Source organism: Acipenser ruthenus, chromosome 27, assembly GCF_902713425.1.
Source record: "Acipenser ruthenus chromosome 27, fAciRut3.2 maternal haplotype, whole genome shotgun sequence".
Lineage (NCBI taxonomy): Eukaryota > Metazoa > Chordata > Actinopteri > Acipenseriformes > Acipenseridae > Acipenser > Acipenser ruthenus.
The window spans coordinates 19,965,196-19,987,668 of NC_081215.1; the positions used below are offsets into that span (position 1 = coordinate 19,965,196).

Here is a 22,473-nt window from a genome sequence, read left to right on the forward strand (position 1 = left end):
AATTCAATCAATCTGCCTGCCATTTTGGATTTCAGGTCTGATTGGTAGGCTGATTTTTTTTCTACAAGTTCTCTACAAGTTTTGTGTTCTGTATATAAAGAAATATAAATATAAAGTATATAAAGGCCTTAATATCCCTCCAGTAGATACCCCTAAGCTTAGAATTTTGAAAATGAACACAAACTACAACTGCATACACCTTGAATCCTGGGTACAAAAAGCATGTAACGAAATATTTTCATAAACAATAAAAAAAGGCTTCATACTAGCAATAATGCCCCCTGAAGTGGCATTTGTGCTACATTGTCCTGTCACGGCTGCAATGAAACTCATCAGCAGATCTTGTTGTAGAGGATGGTATGGTGGCTCATTTGAATTCTGTTGTGGTCCCATTGAGCACAAATAACATAATAGAAACTCAGGTACACAGGAAACGCTAGGTATCAAATGTACCATCCTCTTCCATAAAGTTAGTCTGTCTACAGTTCGTACCACCCCTGCATATTACCACCTTTTAAATCCAATCATAATAACCTGGGCATTGAAGCATTACATTGTTTAAATGTTCTACATATTTGTATGGTAGTAGATGAGATTAGCTTTTCATTGTATTCATTAAGAGATCATAATACTATTGAAGTTATTAGATGAGTTATGTCCTCTTTACACTCAACAAACAGGGAAACATGATAACTTTGAGTATATTTATGCAGCCAAGCCAGAAATGATTATGCGCAGACAAAAAAATAAATGCGTTTAGTTTACAACCTATATATATATATATCGGTATATGTAGTATATTTCAAAGTGAACACTGTTCATAAAGCTACCTGACATTCTGGAGTGTGGAGTAGTGGTTAGGGCTCTAGACTGTTGACCAGAGGGTCGTGGGTTCAATCCCTGGTAGGGAACACTGCTGCTGTACCTTTGAGCAAGGTACTTTACCTAGATTGCTCCAGTAAAAACCCAACTGTATAAATGGGTAATTGTATGTAAAATAAAACAAACAAAAAAAAGTGATATCTTATTTATTATTTTTTTGATAAATTGTCTTGTAATACAGTACAGTTGTTTGAAAGTATTGCCGCTTCGCTTCATGTACAGTAACTTTAAAACAGGAGGATGAACTATAATTAACTATAATAAGCACCCCAGTAATTCTGCCTGTCTGCCTCCCCACATCACTGGAAACCGTCATAATCAGGTTATTTTGATATTACATGCTGAAAAGTATCCTGAAAAAAACAATGTAGATAACGTTCCCCCCCCCCCCCCCCCCCCCCCCCCAAAAAAAAAAAAAAACTTGGAAGAAATCAAGTAATGGATTTACCTTCTGTTCATAAAAAACTTGCGGGTTATTTTAAAATGAACACAAAGCTAAACTCAATAGAATTTCCCATTGACTTTATTTCTGTGCTCATTTGAAAATAACCCTCTTAACATTTTTATGATAGCTCTTTATTATTGTGGCTTTGAGCTGCCAGGCCAAAATAAGGAAACAATTACAGGATATTGGCTTAAAAAGCGATTGAATTTGCCAAATAAGTTTCTTTTTTTTTTTTTTTAAATTGTGGCCTAAAACATTCTAAACATTTAGCCAAGCCATTAAGCAAAAACGTATGTCAAATTCAACTTCAGGTTATTACAACTGATATGATTTCCATTAAAAAATACAAAATTATAATGTTTGTTTATTTATTTATAACACATAAAAGCTTGGGAATAGATATAAGAATACATTAAGAAATGTATTTATCTTATTGGGTTGAACAATTTAACATTCCCACCATTACCAACCAGTTTTGTAGCAAACACAGTAATTGTCATGCACTTCCATTTTATTATAGATAGATATTATATCTGGTAATGCATGGCTAAAGAAATTTCACCTGTAAAGTGCAGTTGTCCTGCAAATTCAACGCCTTCTTGCAGGATAATGTAGTGTTTCACTTCCTTTGGTCATTTTACCGAGTGATTTGACAGTTTCCCCACGCATTCCATGCCGCCTTTTCTATCATTAAAGAAACCGCTACTTCCCCTAATAACTGACATGCTCTGCAGCCAGTGAAAGACTGACACCAAAGACAGGGGAAATGAGGTGAAGGGAAACAGTATCAGTCTACCTAAACAGGGAGCTTTCATTAACCTAGTTGGGTACCAAATATAATTTGTTGTAACGTGTTACTTTTGAAACTTAAGAAACCTACATAGAGAATGGAATGCAAAATGGATAAAATTTATGTAATCATATAATTTGCTATACCACCTTTTTAAAACCAGTGTTGCATAGTAGTCCCAACATAGTTTCACTAAAGATACATTTCAAAGACTTTGTAAAATGCGTTACATCGAATACTTTTTTTTTTTTTTTTTTTTTTTACATCAGCAGCAACTAAATCAGTTTTGTTGTTGTTCAAATCAATTTTCCAGTCAGACATTAGGAACAAATTCATTGTGGATATCTTTATGGGAATTGCATTGCTAGGGTTTCATTCTTCTTCTTAAAGTAGTAGTTGAAACGCGACACTGCATACCTAAGAAAAAAAGAAAGACATTTTGCATGTTAACATTACCGTGCTTTTAAAACGCTCATATGCTGGCTTTGTTTCCTTCTTAGTCCTCACCAAATACGTCCCATTTAAGAGGTAGGTTTCCCTAAGTCTGTACATGTGAATCCTTAAGCTTATCTGAGTGTAACACCAGAACACACAATGGACCTCATCTCAAATTGAGCCCTAATATTTTGTATTCAGGTACTGTAGATTACATCACAATAGCATCTGAATGGAATTAGTTAGCGTGCATTATAAAATGGGTTGGGAGATATCTGCATCTTAATTGGTTGATCAGCACTTCTGTTTTGACATGGTATATATAAATACCTCTCGCACACACACCAGTGGTCATGCTGATCCATGTACATGGTCTCTACATAACTCGGATGTCTATCATCGTCTTTAGGCTCCAAGAATCTAAAGCTAAGAGTGATCTACTGTAGGATAAATATGCTTTTGAAATCCACAAATAAAACAATGTTTGTAATCTATTTGTGGTTAAAAGACAATGAAATAATTGGTAGTAATATTTCAAAAATGTCAATATTTTAAACCTTCTAAGAACTTGATAAATAATTATCAGTTGGACATTTTAGACCTTATTTATTTTTTACATTGGTTTAAAACTACATTGGACATTCACATTGTGCAGTATGGCGCCCAAGCGTTGAGATTACATCATCAAACTAGTGTTTTATCAATTGGATCCTTATGCTCCATCACACCAGTGAATAATGTATTTACTTTATACTTACTAAATTGCCTGATTTAAACCGTTTACAATAACGCAATCAGAAAAACATCAAGCTTGAACCGCAGGATTAATGAACAGAATTGTTATTTTCTTCTTGTTGGTTTTCACCTCTTGAGTAGGGCAAGCCAGGTCATTTAGAGTGGTAAACTAATCAGTCCTGTTATTGCTGATGATGCTTAACCCTTCTCCCTAGTCTGCAGGCTTCATTTATGACAAACCACACCAGCGAGCCAACAAGCATATAGAATTTGGCTTTGGTAAATTCTTAAGTTTTAAACACATCTACACATTTCTGGAGGAAAAAAAAAGTCTTGCTCAATTCAGACCTTTGGTTTAAATACACTAATGAAGGCACTTGAGGAAATACTTGTCTTTTGGACTTGCAAGTTTTATCTTAATTCAGATATTAAAAAAGAATGTTTAATTAACGTTCATTTTTCTTATGAATATAATACACAAGTGTGCACTGCTTTGTGAAATAGCAAGAAAATAATACTAGAAATAACATTTTTAAAAAACTGCAGAATAAAACAGGTGCATGTTGCGTGATAGAGGAAATATGATATTTGTGAAACATTACCGTAGACACATTGAATAATAATATTAAGTGCACCTCCTCATTTAAAGGGAACCTTCTAATTAATGATTTCTAATTAAGACCTTTTTTATCTGACATTACATCTGATTTAGCTACATTACTTTGATAATTTAAATGTTATGCCTGCTGAAATCCTCCTGGGAAAGTTTGATTTAATAAAGATTATTTTTATCCTTCACAAAACATCTAAATATATATGTATGCGCTTATTTTCCTGTGGGTACTCAGGGTATAGCAATGGAATTTTGAGGTGATGGGGTGTAAAACCAAATTAAGATTATTGAGCATGGTAGCAGCTACATTGAAATAAAAAAAATTAAATTAAATAAGAAAACACTTTCTACCAAATACATGTCCTGTCATGTTGGGTTTATTGTTGGCATGTATTAAAAACATGGCTTAATTTGATCCATTAACACAGTTATATCTTTTATCCTCCTGTAATATGAAGGAAGATGTATTCAGCATTGCAGCCATTGATCAGGGCAGGGACTCCTAAGTCTCTTGAACTGTCACGACAGATGGAAATGAAATGACTTGGAGGAGGCTTTTAAACTCAGCCAGCCATGTCTTTGAATATTTTGTGCTACTGTAGCTTTGACTTTGATTTTAAAAGTTTCTCATTAACAGAGGTTTGGCATGTTATGATAGCACTGCATTTCAGAATAAAAACATTATTATTTTAATCACCATTATTAAAAAGTTGTTTTATTAATACTACATGAAAGCAATTACATTGGGATACAAAAAAAGGAAGTGATTACGGTAAAACGCTAATAATTCACACCATTGCAATCCAGCTTTTATTTAAAAAAACACTCACCACTGAAAAAGGAAATGAAAGATTAAGGTAGGATTAGGTAAAATGTCAGTAATGAAAGAGAAGATAAGACTTAGCACGAGTAGAAAGATTAAACAAAAGATGAGAAAAGCCTAGAGGAAACAGATGGTTATACAACAAACATTTAAAAACATCAGCACGTGTACTTTCTTAAACATACTTGTGAAAAACACATAAAAAATGTTAATAAATGGCATAGGTAAGAAAAACGTTGAAATAGCCCTAAATAAAGCTAACTGTGCTGGTTGAATATCAGAATTGTCAAATTATATATATATAAAATGTATTGCCCAGATTGCCCGTGGGATTCATGAATTGCCCGCAGACTTTTGGCAAAGCTTGAAATAATTAAAATAACTTTGACCGGGCAAACCACGGTCTGCCCACTGCTTCTCGGGCAGAGTCTGAAACAGTCTCTCTGTTTCTTCATTCATGTTCTGAGTGCCAGGCAGACCTTCCCTCTGTTCTTGCCGATGGTACTACGCAAGTGTCAATGGGGTTTCTCATGTACATTTTTCTTACGACCGCAACTTTTTAAATGCAGGTATAACATCGGAACAAAAATTAACACGAGAAACCCCATTGACACTTGCGTATTAATAACACAATAACCACCAATAATAAGGAGTTGTAAGGAGTTGAGATCGATGGAGTTAAAACCCAGAATGAAAGACCTTTGTGACTTTGACAGTTTTGGGGTTTGCCCTTAACATTATATATATATATATATATAATATATATATATATATATAAAATACACACACACACTCAAGTCCTGCATTTATTTATATATAAAGAGCTTGTGCAAGCGTTCCTATTATTAAGCTTCCCTCTGAGCTTGTATATACATTTTTTAATAAAGCTGCTGTAGGAAATACTTTAACTGCTATTATCTCAAACATTTCTTGATTTCTGGATGCTAACACTTTGAGCTATATTGCCTTCATACTTGGTACAAACCTGCGATTCTCTTGATCAAGTAAAAAATCTTCAAAACTTGTCCCATTAAATTACAAAAGGCTTATAACCTACAACAAAAGAGCTAATCATAATATGAACTAGTTTTTTTCCACACCTAAAATATATTTACTATTTAGCAGTTTGTTCGAGTGTGTGACGGAAATAATCTAAATAATGAATGCAACTAGTAATAATAAAAGCACAGAGTGACCTCACTGCAATCCATGATAACTACAGTGCAACGTGCAAGTACGTTAAAAGTGATGTGGACGTCTGTTCAATAGGAATTGGGCTACAGCCACCAGATTAAAATGACTTTCTATCACAGCCGACCTTGACTGGTATTGATCCTGTGACCGAGAGGTCAAGAGGCTTCTGATCTCATTGTCAGTTCACTGAACCTTCTTAAACCTATTTAGCTTTTGCCAGGATCTGGCTTCTGTTTAAGAACTCCAGAGGCATATATCTGGGACACTTTACATTTTCATGTCATGGTGTGTATAGATTCATTGATTGCATTGTTTTAGAGTTTGTTTTTCAAGGATTATAGCTCTCTGTGTATGCATGACATTGTTGTGAAGTGAGATGCCCTTTTTAATTACTAATCACAATCTTATTGTACTTGATTTAAATGGAAAGTATTGCTGTTTTAAATGCACAAATAGCCAAGAGGGAAGGCTACACTGATCCTCTAGAAAGTGAGAATGGTTTCCATAAATACAACGTCCACATCTGAGGAAAATCCTATTTTTCACCTCCCAATAGGGGTGGATTCAATCTGTCAGTGCCTGCTTTAATTCTCAGTTCTACAGTGACATTCAGTTAAACTAAAGGTGTGACATACTGCATATATGTTTTAAAAGAAAGAAATGTATTACATTATTACTTATTGAGGTTTTTTGGGATGTTTGTTTACACAGTGGCATATCTGGGATTAATCCACTTAGAGCAGTATGCAAATTTATTAGACCACCACCTCGAGATTTGTCATTTGCTATCCTATATATACCTATCTGCATGAGAACCTCTGGGGTGTGACCATTTCAATTTTTGGTCAGTCAAAAATAGGCAAACAAAATAAAAAATAGGCACTCATGAGTGAAAATGTTAGACCACTTTGTGCTTTAATGATGCATCTTAAACAACCTTTAAAACGTCTCCTGCATTTTCCCCATGTGTGGCTGTGTGTTTCTTTTCTCTTACTATTTTTTAAATTAGATGTGTGGCCTATTAAAAATCATCAATTAAATTAGACAATTGACAATTTTTTCCAAGATTTACAGTAACAGTGGTTTGATTTCATATGCGCAACAAATCAAAACTACAGAAGCAATGGGGTGTTCTAATAAATTTGCACGCTGCTATATATTTGGGAAATTAATTGAATGACACCAATACAAACCAGAGCAATACGTTTTGGTTGAATCCACCCGCAGGTTCTAGCTGAAGTGTTTGTTTTAGAAAATGGTTTTGAAATGATGTGCATGTCTGGCGGGGATGTAATATACTGTATATCTGAACAAGTACTGTATCTGCAGTGTCCATATTTAAGTCTTTTTATTTCCCATTATTTTCTTCAGGAGCCTGATTTTTAATCTAAAACTAATTAAGTGACTTGGTAGAACATAAATAAATAAGCTTTAATTAAATTAAAATGATTATTTAATTCTATGTATTTATTTATTTATTTGGTGTTTTAATAAGTAATACTATTATTAAAGGCAAAAAATCTTGCAGTTATTAAATGTAGTTTAAATTCACTAGAACCAAAAACATTTACTGAAATTTGTGTATGGAAAGATGACTTTAATCTTGTAAAGTCAAGATAATAAAGACTGTTTGATCATCAGCTGTATCATTCCATTGATCACATCAGACTGTTCCAACTGTTTCCAGGCATTAATGCAAAAACATTAATGATCCGAATTAGAGCCATAATCCAATATAGATGATGAATGTGTAATACAATAATTAATTTTATTTGTCATGTTTTAAGGTTCAGTCACTCGTTCAATTGGCTTTGTCATAATTCAATCCTTTTTAATAGAATTATATGTGTGCACAGTGTTCCAACGGCAAAAATAGATGTACTTTCCTTAAGAGACATTTGAAGATCATCAATAAAACTCATGAGACAGGAAAATAACTATGTGTTAATACATTTCACTGACTACAGTATGTTGCTCTATAAAGTATTGATCTATTATATATGAACAATAATTGTTTGTTGGGTGTGTTGATGTAACAAAACAGATTAAAACAAATCTGTTGAGATACACTGAATGGAAGATGGTGTTATTCAGAATAAATGTACTGCTGAACTAAAGGTTTTCCTCAGGGAAAATACAAGGGGTACTGCTGCTGGTTCAAGCAACATATTGGTGACAAAGTGATGGTCTTTCTCTGCACCAAAATATGATCTAGTACAATATTCTGACGCTAAAGCATTACAAGCCATATGTCAGATCTTATTACTGTATGTTTTTCTTAAATATATTATTTTTTTTTACTTGTAAAAACATGAAATGGATTTTATAATTGTGATTTTATTTACACTGCTGTGCAAAAGTCTTAGACATTTTGCTAATTTTTTTTTGGGGGGGGTGGGGGTGTGGTTATACTACCATAAAATCAACCTACTTTAATACTACCATAGAATCAACCCACGCCATCTACAGAACCTCATGTCTCGTATACATTTAAAAAAAAAAAATGCTTTTTTGGAGGCTTCTCGTGCCCCCTCCTCGGATTGCTTCGCGCTCCCCTGTTGAGAACCACTAGGTAAATCTAACGGATTAGCTACTGTAACACTTCATATTAGCTGCTCATGTGTAGTTTACTTTGAGTTGTTGTGATCACAAGTTTTTGAAGATCCTGATCAATGTGAATTACAGATTGCTAAATGACAAGCTTGGTTTCTTCTCACCCAAACTAAGCTGTATTAATAACAGTCAAAGTTGTTATAATCGTGGAAAACACCAGTGAAGGCTTTAAATTGTAAATTGTTGATGCTCATAACATCGATATATAGTGTAACTCCTGAATGTGTCTAAAACTTTTGCACAGCAGTGTATTGATTTATGTTAATTTTGGAGATAGTGGCATATGTGTGGAATGCTCATTTGCTTATATTTAGTATACAAGGAAAGACCACACACCCCCAAAACATGCGCAGACCAATCCTGAGTGGCTGCCTCTGTTTGAAGGGCGACGACCAACTCCTCTTAACTTGATTTTAAAATTAATTTATTATTATTATTATTATTATTAATTAGCTTTTTATGAAAATTCCCTGCATATAACACAGAGTACACTTTAAACATGACTTCTGTAAATGCTTCTACTAGAAAAGTCCAAAATCTTGAGCAAACGCAGGGTATAACTGCAATACTAGATGGGTGTGTTACATTAAAAGAATGCATTTTGAAACTTGATTTCCAAATTGTAGTTTCGCTGGAAATAAAATTGATGAAATGAAATGTGTCGTGCGTTAGAGCAGAGTTGACAAAAGGCTGCATTTTAACAATGTTCTTTTGTTTCTTTTAAATTGAGAATAACCGTATGCTGGATTGTATGACCTCACTGACCATATTTCATGTTCCTAATTGAACTGTGGTTCTGGTAATCTTTTACTCAACTTATTCCAAACCTTCAAACAGAAGGAAAAATTGCAAAGCAGTTAGAGCCAGTATCACTTTAAATCAGTTACCGGGCTCATGAACACTACAAATTCAATACTATTTGCAGATTACAGAGAATTTCCTTTCAGTTTAAAAAAGCTTAAAATACTATCTACTTTTATATAAGGGAAACAATTAAGTTATTTTCCTAGACAAATGTACAAAACTATTTTAGCATAACTTCTAAACAGCTTTTAATGTCAGATAATGTTTCCTGGGGGACTGAAGGCAAGATTTCAGATTACAAATGAAGTTTATGTTACTATAATGTCATATTCTAATTTGACATGTATATTATACAAATTAATCCAGTGCTAGTCACTAAGCATTTTATTTCAGTATTTGATTATTACTGTAGATTTTTTGGGCTCCAAAAAAGTACACATACCAATAGTACTGCATACAGGGCTCTAGTCGAAGACTTACAAAAAAAATTCAATTCAGTTAAATAGTGCTTTGTAAATGTAAAGTAATTGGACATTTTAATTGAATAAGGATGAGCATTGAAGAGTTTTGAAAAGGCCAGTCATAGTTGATAGTTTGTGCACACTGTGCATTGCTTAACCTGTGTGGTTTACACTAATATTTAACTTGTGCGTTGAACATTCTCAATGGGAACCTTTTTAAACATTTTTTAATTACAGGCAAATAAGCAGTCATAATTCTCAAACATGAATACAGCTGACGTGTGCATAGTCCCCACATTTTAATTCAGAAATATTTAAAATAGCTTAAGATATCTGATAGCCTTCCCATATGATTCTGTTAAAATAATGGGCTTGTCACACAAGTCTGGAAATGTAAATTAATGATTGCCTTGCCAAATAGATTATATTATACTTTTTTTGTATTTTATTTATTTTTTATAAATCAAATGAAATATCTACTGTAGGGGAAAAAAAAAAAAAAAAGTTTTCCATTCTTCTCTGCGATCCCTCTATTGTCACTCGCATTTGGCTTCCATTATATGCTCGCCCTAGGCGCCTCCAGTCCTGTAATGGAGCCAGCAGTAATTTGGTTTATATAGATCATATGGCAGGGAAACAGGGCTTGAAAGACAGAACTCCAACAACCATATTTGATGAATTGCCTATGATTTGAGCCTGGCTTTATTCTTTCCTGTTGTGGAACAGACACCCTACAGCACACGCGCCGGGTTGGGGATGAGCAACAGTGCGGGCCAATTAAACTACAATATACACACTGTTTTCACACATCTCGGATTGCATTTCCTATCAGGGAAAAGGGCTCTGTAAACGATCCAGATGTGTGCAGGAAACCACACATAGTGAAGGTTGCCATTGTCATGAACAATTACTGTAACCGCTAAGGCTGGAAACTGCTAGTGGTGGAGTGCAGTTTCATTAGCCTGTTAGCACAGAAAAAAAAAGAGGAAGAATAATGGCTGGGGTGGAACACAGACATGGTTTTACATAAGACAACGTACAACCCTTATGCTTGAAGATAAAGCTGTCTGAAATGGTTTTGATGGAGTGCTGCTGTGATAAAAAGTTGCCTAGAGCTTCAGGTGTACCTTAACTGGCTAGCAGAATCAGCACAATAACCATTTCTTGACATTTTTCTTTAGATTGATTTACCCTTTCTGTTAGCTTATATGCCAGTCTTCATTATTTTGTGACCAAAATGTCATCAAGTTGTTTTAATGTCCTTTAATATTGTTGTATCGTTTACATTCTTGAGCGGAGTGAAAATGAATCCCATCTGTGGGTTTTGGAAACACACAAAACAAAACAAAACGACAGGATTTAGACGTGCTACTTCATTTGCATTAGCGTGTACAATATCAGTAACAATGTGCCAAAGTGAGGCCTGATTTAAGTTCTCGTTCACTTATCCAGGAGCGATGGATTACTTACGTCAGGAAATCAAAATCAATCGTGGAGTATCTGGACTGGAGAAGAGCCCAGAGGCCCCAGGAAAAGTGTGAAACCTAAACAAAGAAAAAGGAGTCATTAAGAAAATAGGAGGCTGTGTGGTCCAGTGGTTAAAGAAACGGGCTTCTAACCAGGAGGTCCCCGGTTCAAATCCCACCTCAGTCACTGACTCATTGTGTGACCCTGAGCAAGTCACTTAACCTCCTTGTGCTCCGTCTTTCAGGTCAGACGTAATTGTAAGTGAATCTGCAGCTAATGCATAGTTCATATACCCTAGTCTCTGTAAGTCGCCTTGGATAAAGGCATCTGCTAAATAAAAAAAATAAAAAAAATAAAAAATATCCATCACAACACGGGTGCCAATTTACACCACAAGAGCTTTCTTTGTAAATGAGGTAGCACCAATCTTGCTAGCCAAATGGATTACTTGACAAGGTAGGAGTCACTTTAGAACAGATTTGGGGAGTAAAAAAAAAACAAAACACAACGTGATATTATAACTCACCTGACGTGTTTGATTATTAAGGTGTGGGTTTATATCAGCATTATTTTTTCAATGTATATTCAGCATTTTTGAGCTAATACATTAAATTGTAAGCTGTTATGTAGAATAGGGTTGTCCTTTTATATGAGGCATGTAATGGGATCAAAATCTGTTTGTTAAAAATGGATACACCCTGTGTCAATTACCAAGAATAGAACACATACAATACACTACACTAGTCTATATTTCTCTGTGACATTTTGAGAAAATTCTACTTAAACTGCATCCTGGTACTGCTTCAGCATATCATTTAAGGTAATGCTTATTTACTCTACTGTGTTGTTAAAAGTAGAGCAATTAAAAACATTAAAAGTAAATATGCATATGCCTCGATGAGCAGATTCATAATCATGTGCAGAACAGAAAGAGCACTTTGGAATTACTCTTCCCTATTACCTCAATGCCAGACTCTGCATCCTGTATTGCAGGGGTACTGAAGACTCAGTTTCACTTTCAAGTAATTCAGAGAACACTGTAATAACTACATGCTGTTGGCAGCTGAAGGGGGGGGGGGGGTTCACCAGACACCCTTTAGTGTTTACAACAAAACACATTACTGTTACTGTATACTATGTTGTATGTATCACATTCATTTTTCAACATAATCATGAGTGTTTTGATATTTGTATTCACACGTCCTAGGCCAATCAGTTTGGGAGTGAAACTGAACGCATTATCACAAATTATTCTCAGCTCATAGAGATAAAGAAATCACCCTCTGACCGTTGACTGTCTCCTGCAAGGTGATACAGCAAACAACCTTGATTATGTTGAAAAACTGCAATACTTGCAACACCCTGAATTATTCAAAAGAAGTCAACAAAGCATTAAAAATGTCTTTCTGTAGGCTTGTATTGCGAAATGAGGCGAGCACATAGTTTGAATACTTTGTTATGTTTATAGAATTTGAAAAATGACGGTATATTCATCATTGGTTGCTGACTACTGTAGAATTGCAACAGGAGACACAAGCCCTAAAACATCAAATTCAGGTTGGTCTTGCAGATCTACAGTAACTGTGTGTTGCATTTTGCGCAACAGAAATTCTCTATTAGCACACAATTAATTACTATTGACTGTGTGATTTCATTTTGTTACATTAACTTTCGCATCAATGGAAATGTGGAGCTACAATATTAAAACATATTAAAGACAATCTTTATGATTTATTTTTGCATTTTGCCAACTGTTATGTGGCACCTAATTTGACCCTTTAAGCTTCTTGGATATCTGAAGCTGTCGGGTGCCACAGTAGACTTGTCTTTAATGTGCTCCAGTTTGCAAAGCTGGTTTCTCTTTATCCTATTTCATGCTGGTGTTTGGACTTCCAGCAGAACTACGCAGCATAAGTGCCAAAAAAAATAGATTTTTTTTTTTTTTTTTTTTTTTTTTTTTTTTAAAAGGGTAAAACATAAAAATATTAGAATAGGCTGTGGGAGTTTGTTTTAATTATAAGTAACTGTGAATGGCAGTATGATTTGAATTAAGTTACAGTGTACTTTGGCGTAAATTGGATATGAAACACCAAGTTAGCTAATGTGAAAAAAATTTATCCCAAGATCAACACAAAAAAATAGGCACAGTACTGTGTGTCTTTTTAAGCATTAAAAGACAGGACATTGTAAAACAGAACTTTAAAAAAAAATTGGATGATAAAATCTAAGAAATATATTTTTAAATTTTAAACTTTGTTAAACCTTGGGCACTGTTTAAAAAGGATAATATGACAAGATGCTACTGATATTATACATGTGTTCCACCGCTTTTCTGAAGCTAAAACCAAAAGAAACAGCTGATAGAGGGTGGGCTGATTCACCCCTTTCCTTCATTTCTCTCTGCTATAAAGTTGAGCATTTGTTTGCATGTGGCACAAAGGGTTCATAATACAGCCATGTTGAGTTAAGGTTCAGCATGCTCAAATCACCTTGATAAATACGCACTCGTGTACTAAGGGAGAATAATCTCTAAGTAACTGCAGTATTCCTTCATTCAAACACATAATGACTGCCATCTATCTAATAATAAAGAGAACACAGAAGTATTGGATATATGTAGATATTACTGCAAAAAGAAATGGATACATATAAAATATGAGACTTGTGACTGTATTAGTTGTTTTCAATATCTACTTTTACAGATCTTGAACAAATAACTGGGACATGACTTGGCCTCAGCCTGCAGTAGCCGAGTCCTTTGGCTGACTGAACAACGCTGGAGCAGCTAAGATGTTTTTTTATTACTATGGAAGCAACAGCTTCCTTTCTGACTCTGGAAGATGCCACAAAAATACCTTTTATTTTATTTTAATTTTTCTTATTTTTTTAAAGCTTACAAAGACTGAAGTAAATATTTTGCTACAATATATTTAAAGTGTTCCATTACCGTTTCAAATTAGACCTCCGATAGTTCAGATATTACGTTTAATGAAAGTGTATTTAGCTAGTGTTCTTCGTTAATTAGGCAGCATCGTGCAATTTGCCACAATGGTAGATCCACAGATATTTTAAAGGCTAGGTGCCTGATATCAGTTACTGAAGTTCCTCAGAGGGATGTTCCATACCATTCTGCCTTAGTAACAGACTGTATGCTTTTAATAGGATGTACGCTTGTATCGTTGGACCTTGATTTATATTGACCATTCAACTGTAGAATATTATAATGCTGCCTAGCACTTAGCATCTACGTCTAAACCTGCACTATCAGTCATAAATTGAATATATATAGCATTTTATAATATAAATATTAAATATTTTACTTTTTTCCCCCTTTTTATGAGCACTGATTTAGAACCATGATTGGACTGTTGAAAGCAGACTTGTAACTTTTGACCAAAGTCTCCAGAAGCTTGTTACTTCAATGGATTTCACAAGCAAACCTGTACAATCTTTTACTGCTGCTATATTGTGTATCTTGACAAAAATAAAATGTGCCTGCTCTGTCACCTCAATCACACACTTTTACAGTCTTGCATATATGTCTTTCATAATGGGATTGAAATTCTGCCCAATAGAAGTTTATACTTTTTTTTTTTAGGCTTACACATTGACATACATACAATCAATACATAGGTATTTACTGTAGGTAGTTAAACAGTTTTATACCAGTTACAAATATAAGTTGGGTAACATACAGACAAATATTTTGATGGGTATCTTTATCAGTGTGTGTGACATTATAACACATAGATAAAATATACATTACACGCGATAAACATTTGTTTAAATGTATTCCTACATTTTTAGAAATAATATACTGTATGTTCGTGAGGCTTGAACAATTGTGCCATGAATGCAGTTTCCTTTGACGGAAATTCCACAAAAACAATGCATTTATTGACATAATAGCAATTAATAGAAACAATTACTACTTAATGGAAATATTTTATAGTGAACTTCCTAAAGGTAAATACTTTCCCTTTCTAGGATAATTACAGTTAATTTGAGGCTTACTGTGTCTTGAGTTATGCTTCCTACTAAAGCTGTCAAGCAGCTGGTCTGCTACATTAAGCAGCCCCTTATATCTCAGTGAAATCAGTCCAGTTAGATCCCTGTCTGTGTTTCCTTCGTAGGAGAACAGCTGTAGTAGTCCTAAGTACTGTACATTTAAAAGTCTTGGAATACAGCAACAGATGATGAAATTAAACAAACCAGACATAACACGTAATCATTCTAACAGTAGAAATTCAACTTACGAGAAATATGATTCTGCGTAACGAAAAGTGGAATAATAATGTACAGTAAATAATATACTGACCATCTTAACAGCAGCACTTCAAAAACTTCAAAAATTGACAATTTAACAATACCAATAGAATGTCAATGCCATCCATTATTTTAAATCTAGGATTACATTTCTTATTTTGATGACGAAACAAAAATGCTTACAAAGATATCTAAAAACAACACCATTGCCCAGTTGCAACAAGCTATGGAAATACGTCTTCATCATCTAGTAGGTTCAATGTTCTACTGCATTGGAGGATAGAGTACTTTTATATAATTTACTAGATGGGGTTAACTAACAGGTTTTATATAGGGCATACATCTTTGTTCTAAATACAGTTTTTAATGAGGCTTACTGCAAGCTTTAGAAAATTCAAATAACACCCTTATACCTGAGTCAAAACCAAAATTAAAATATTGTCAGCATGGGACCTGTGTAAACAAATTATTGCTGTTTGGTTTCTGCTTATCTGTTTAATTGGATTACTCAACACAGCTGAATCTCATTTGTCCCCCCCAAATAATGAAATTATTAACCACTAAACTTTATTTTCCAGACATTAGGTCATCAGAATAGGCCTTAGAATAAACCTGAACAACAATGCCTCTCTGACTCTCACCTTTCCATTGTGAAACACTGCACTAATGTGCCTTTTTATCATTTTTGATTGATTGACATGATTCCCATTACTTTAAAGCCATATTGTAAATAACTTTGACTAGACAGTAAAATCAAATAATGACTCCTAAATCTACCATCACGAATAGTATGTGCTGGGGCATGCACTCGTAACAGTGAATCAGTGAAATATAAAACTCTTCTCGGTTAAAGTGTGATACACAATTTGGAACTAATTTTCAACATTTTATTTAGCCTGACCCATGCTGTACTACAGTGAGGGTTTTGTTCAAGCACAAACCCTGCACTGTAAGCCTTGAGCTGGCAAGAAAAGGCTAAATACACTTGACCAAATAAAATACTGATCAACTCCTTGAAAACCTGTGTTTCTAATTAAGGAGAACTTATTTACCAGTCTGCAACGAGTATAGCCATAATATGCACTATCATTATGATCCCTGTGTTTTCGTTAACTGTAAATCATTTGATAAGTTTAAGGCAGACCTGTGTCTACACCTTTCATCTACAACAGCTTAACAAACAGACTACTTGGTGGATCTTAGTTCAGATATCAGCTGGATATTTCATAATGTTGGTATAATTTCTGCAGCTTTGAAACCATAAACAGTGCCAACCAACTCTTTAACGCTCATACATTTCTTGAGATAAACCAGTAAAAAATGAGCTGAGATGCAAAGACGTTCAGAGCAACGAGACACCAATTTTAAAGAGCATCTCCTAAATGGGATTTAGACAAATTTGCTTGTGTCTCAGAAGTCTCTCCGCAGTATAAATCTGCAAGATATTATTAGCTTCCTTTTCAGAGTGTTCCTGAGTTTTGGCTGCAGATGGGTTCTTTCAAAAGAAAACACTTTATCATCATTTATTTGTAATTTAAAGACACTGCCACACCACTCTAAAATCTCTAAGACAATTCAATTCATTGTGTACGAAGTAATAAAAGCACTTTTGGAATGGACCAACATGACATAGGCTTCCAAGGAATGAAAATTGTTCTTCAAACCACATGAAAACTTGGCAGGTAACCATAGCTTCTCTTGCAAGGGTTTCCGAATCACTTTACATCAAAACTTGATTCCCCCCACCCGTATACAAAAATATGTACCAGTAAATGAAATCAGCACGTATTATAGTAATGGAATTCAAAATGAAATAAAACTGATTTATGTTGCTCGACAGTTTATGGACACACTGCTGTCTATATATGTGTTTCTACTTACCTCTATGTCTTTACAATTTGGCTATAGTGTGTTCATGCTTCGAGGATGCAATAACATTAAAGCTGCAGCACCATCTATTACACCGTGTGACAATTTTTTTATTTTTTTTTGTTCCTGGGTAGTAAGTGTTATTTCCTAATTGCTTATGCCTCAAATGTATAGAAAATGGCTATTATTCCCCACAAACTTTGCTTTTGTGACCAGGACAGTGATATTTTGAAATTTACCTATTTTCCAGAACATTCCAGATAGATTCAGTGCTGAGTAAACTTGGAGTAACTTCTAGAACTTTCTAGAACTTTCCAGTAATATAAATAGTAGTATAAATACAGGGGCCTTAAGCCCACCAGTTCAGTTTAGTTCCAGCTGCCTAAGTGGATACATATCTGCATTTTTCTGAGATGGCATCAAGAGGCTGCAATGGTGGCATTCCTGATGGGTCACCAAGGCGGTTTTACCAAGTTTCCCTGCTATCTTTGCCTTTGGGACAGCAGGGACACCAAGGCGCACTACCACAGGCGGGACTGGCCACAGCGGACCGAGTTCTCTGTGGGGAGGAACAACGTCAAATGGGAGCCACCGGTGGACCCCCGGAAGGTGCTGATGCCACCACTGCACATCAAATTGGGCCCTATGAAACAATTTGTCAGAGCTCTAGATAAGGAGTCGGCAGCCTTCAAGTACCTTCAAGACTTCTTCCCTAAGCTGTCTGAGGCAAAGGTCAAAGCCGGTGTCTTCATCGGACCACAGATAAAGAAGATCCTGGAGTGCAATGAATTCCCTAAGAAGCTCACTAGTAAAGAGAAAGCGGCTTGGAATAGTTTTGTCACAGTGGTTCAGGGCTTCCAGGGCAATCAGAAGGCCGAAAACTATGTGGAGCTGGTTGAGACTCTGGTGAAGAACTATGGCACAATGGGCTGTAGGATGTCCCTCAAAGTCCATATCCTTGATGCTCATCTTGATAAATTCAAGGAGAACATGGGAGCGTACTCGGAGGAGCAAGGCGAGCGCTTCCACCAGGATATATTGGATGAATTCCGCTACCAAGGACAGTATAACGAGAATATAATGGGAGACACATTTGGGGGCTGATTTGTGAAAGTGATTTACAGTATAATCGTAAATCTCGAAAAATTACTCACTTCTAAATCTTTTGTAGTCATTTTTGTATTACTTTAGTATAAATACATGTTAATTTGGATTCATATGTTGTTTTTTTCTGACTTTATGTGAACGAAAAGACACAAATTTGCCCGTTTTCTCATTGGAAATAGGTAAATTTCAAAATATCACTGTCCTGGTCACAAAAGCAAAGTTTGTGGGGAATAATAGCCATTTTCTATACTTTTGAGGCATAAGCAATTAGGAAATAACACTTACTACCCAGGAACAAAAATTGTGTTACATAGTGTTATTATTAATATTGCATATCGCAGAATCCACCAGAACTGACTCACGAGAAGTACCTCGTGATTTTAAAAATTAGCTGTTGGATCTTTTTGTAGAAATTGAAAGTTAAGAACTTTTCATTTTAAATATTCCACTGCACCACACTCCACAATGATGTTGCAGTGTGTACAACCAGCAGCGTTTTAAACAGTAAAACGACTTTTCAAGAAACCTGAAGTGTGGGCAAAAAAAGGCCTGTGTTATTAGCCTGAAATGTATTGAAATACATTTTCAAAAAGAAGTCTAAACATTTTATGGAACTTATATGTGTATGTAAAATCATTTAACAATTCAATTACCAGTTTTAAACCATTGCAATACTGCATTGGTCTGTATGTTAAAAACAAGCAAGACAGTTGTCAAACTCTGACACTACACACATGCTTCTTATGCATTGAATAATACGGTTTGGATATTTGCTTGTGATTGATGACAAAAACAAAGCATCCCCTGGGTGCATAATCAAAGAGGAATGCCATCTATAGATTTTGCCTGAAGCGTTTCCGTAACACTAAAAATATGAAGTTGCTCGCTGAAATGGTCTATGAAATATTAGTGGAGGTAAAAAAACTTTCCTCAGTAGGAAAGTTTAATAACATAAATTGCATGCTGTACGTAGACAAAATGACAACGTTACGGTTATGTCATCACGGGAATACTAGGTACAATTCATGGAAACTGTAGCAGAATTGGATGGAATCGGGGAGTGGTGAGCTTTGAGTGGCATCCCTAACAACAGCATACAGGCAATAGGATTGGTATTCGAGGACTGCTGAAGAGACTTGACTTACTAGGATAGGCGGGAACTTGTAACTGGGTATTCATGAACTATTCAATTACAACTGTGACAGAGCCGTGTACTGCACTGTGTTGAGAAACCTTCAATAACTATACTTGCTGCTCCTTGTGTTTAAGATACACTAGCCTCCAGTGTTGTTTTTGGAATCTGCTATCTGCAAATTCATTATAGTGTATTAAGTTAATGGTTCTTGAAGAGGAAGTCTACAATAATTTCATTATTTTATTAATAAAATTGTGAAAACATTTATAATCTAAGGCAGCACCTGTATTAAAAAAAGGGGGAACGTTTAGGGAAAACACACAAAAAAGGCATTGTCGTGCTGTTCAGCCTGCCTGCAGATTCAGCACATTCCGTGGTGTCGCATAATACCATATCAGCTTCCTATTAAAAATGCCAGCCCAGAAAGAATGAGCCGTCTTACAGAGGGGGGTTGCTTTACTGCTTAACCTGAACATAACTCTGTTTAAAATGTTGAATATTATTCAGTAGTTAACTAAAAAAAACAGAAGTTAGGCAATAGACTAAATATGTGAACAACGTTTTTGTTGAAAAATTGTGCAACCGGTTAATGTGATCATATTTTCTATGAAATATTTCAAGTAAAAATCTGTCGATTTTAACACCAGTGTCATACAGTATGCTGTTAAATAGAATAAGATTTTTAATAATGTGAGAACAGTTACCAATGACCCTCCTCGTCATGGGGAGGGTTATATAAAACGCTTTTGGGAAGGCTGGCTGGCAGTTCATAAAATGGGAGAAATCAAACTTGGAAATAATCGCCTAATAAATGAGTAGATTTATTAAGGTTTTAAGCTAAATTGCAATTTGCATTGTTGAATATAAAAGAAAATATAAACTATGTTCGACCTCAACTGGTAATTGGGGCAACTCTATTGCTGAGCTCCTGTGTTTGTGATACCAGTTTATGCCACATTGGAAGAGGTGCTTCCAATGTACTGTACAGTATATGGATAGAACACTAACAAGGAATTGTAGTGATGGCTGTTACTCAATAGGGGGCACTCTCCTATCTGGGCTACATTAGAACTTAAGATACTATTCTTGGGGGGGGACACAGTGACACTGAAATTTGAAGATGTCCTTTAAAAGCCCTGAGTATTTTTCACCCACAGAACCAATATTACATGTCACCTACCCATGTTTCATCAACTGGAATGTTAGTAATTTGCAACTTGAATTAAGAACTTATCAATGAATGGAGTGCACTTACAATCATCTGTTGATAATGACAAACTTCAGTTTTTGACATTACTCAAACAGTTTAGTCCACTTTTCTACATGCATATGCTTATTCAGACTCTCGTCTTGTGCTGTACACTGATGCCGGGGAACCAGCCAAGGTTCTGACCCACACAATGCATGGTTTCAAAAGCAGTACTAGAGGCAAGAAATTAATTGACAATTAAAGTCTTGAATTTCGTAATCCCAACAAATAAAAACTGCATCTCCACAGATCTGCCCTTTTTTAAATGACTTCAAATAAAACACATTACCAAAGTAGTTTGTAACCATGTTTACTGGAGCACTGGCCATGTTTGAGAGAGGTGAAACTTGGAAAAATTGAATTTGTTTAATCCTGTGTAAACTTCCTGAGAGGTGCAACAGTATGTTTATGTACTCCATGTTCACAAAATGTTTTTTTTTTCATTTCAAGTTGTTGCAGTATAAACAGCATAATACATCATTGTCCAATGCTTTCAGTGTTTGCTTAAAGTAGACCAGTGTTGTCCAGCTTCTGGTTGCCAACAAGACCTTCCCATGGTTTTACAGGCAGTTGTAAACTAAACACTTCTCTCTCTCTCTCTCTCTCTCTCTCTCTCTCTCTCTCTCTCTCATTTACTACAAATGGGTACTAAAGAAACTTTCTTATTTTAAATGTATATGTCATAGCAGCTTCAAATTGGAAACAGGATGACTATCATCAGTTACCCTAGTATTGAATTCCCTTTTCTAAACTAAAACCAAAACACCATACAGTACCTAAACTTTTCAAACAGGGGCCTAGTTTAACATTTCCACCTCAACATTTCTAAAGTTCAGGTTTTCTTGAAGTGCTTGTACAGTACGGTATATGTGGTGTGCTGGTTTAGGATGAGGTTGTGAAAGTTTTATACGTTACAAATAACACTGCTAAAGTGGTCATTTTGATGCTTGCTTTTACAGCCCTGGAAGTTGTACTGTCAATTACTGTATTTGAGAAAATAGCTTTTATTCAAAATCTGTCCCTTATCAGTGTGTAATTTGTTGTGAAAGTGTATATCAATTTCCTGTGCTATTTTAGAGCAGATCCGAGTTATCTCAAAAATAACTTAAAGCCAATTTGCTAAATAAAAACAAAACAAAACAAATATTTCCACTTGTGTGTCATATTGCAGTCTTGGAATCTATTACCTTTTGCAATTTGCTGAGGCTTAACTTTGTTTAAGGTATTGCTGAGGTGGGCAGATAAAGATGAATACATTTTAATTAGCAGGTTAAGGCTGCTAACATGCATTTCCTGAGAGGCGCTGGATTGATTGCTGTCCTCAGTTGACATTCAAATTGTACTGGGTTGAATTTTAGCTGTCTCACAGTCACCTACACTTCAGATTGGAGAGTGAGAGCCAAGGGAGGAGTGCAGATTTTCTTTTTGTTTCTTTCCCAGGAGAAAGGGCTGCTTGGAGTGTTAAATACTGTAGTCTGACATGGCAAAGTAAACAATTATTTTAGAATAATAATATTGCAGGTGTGATAACCACAGTTTGACTAAGGTGAAGTCAGTGTATCACAACTGCCACAACACTATAGAT

General features: G+C 35.1%; 1 protein-coding gene and 1 long non-coding RNA gene across 2 annotated transcripts in view; one reads left to right on the forward strand and one right to left on the reverse strand.

Moving 5' to 3' along the window:
- LOC131701817 (uncharacterized) overlaps positions 1-14,779 on the forward strand; it is a 32,038-nt gene extending 17,259 nt beyond the window's left edge. Inside the window, exon 3 of the long non-coding RNA XR_009309033.1 lies at positions 13,965-14,779. This is a non-coding gene — a long non-coding RNA (uncharacterized LOC131701817). The remainder of the gene's footprint in view (positions 1-13,964) is intronic.
- The window catches only part of LOC117432288 (ethanolamine kinase 1-like), a 72,886-nt gene continuing 51,925 nt past the window's right edge, over positions 1,513-22,473 (reverse strand). The window contains exons 7-8 of the mRNA XM_034053975.3: positions 11,266-11,339; positions 1,513-2,534 (exon numbers count right to left, since the gene is read on the reverse strand). Of these exons, the coding sequence (XP_033909866.1) occupies positions 2,465-2,534; positions 11,266-11,339 (144 nt within the window). The 3' untranslated portion in view covers positions 1,513-2,464. The remainder of the gene's footprint in view (positions 2,535-11,265; positions 11,340-22,473) is intronic.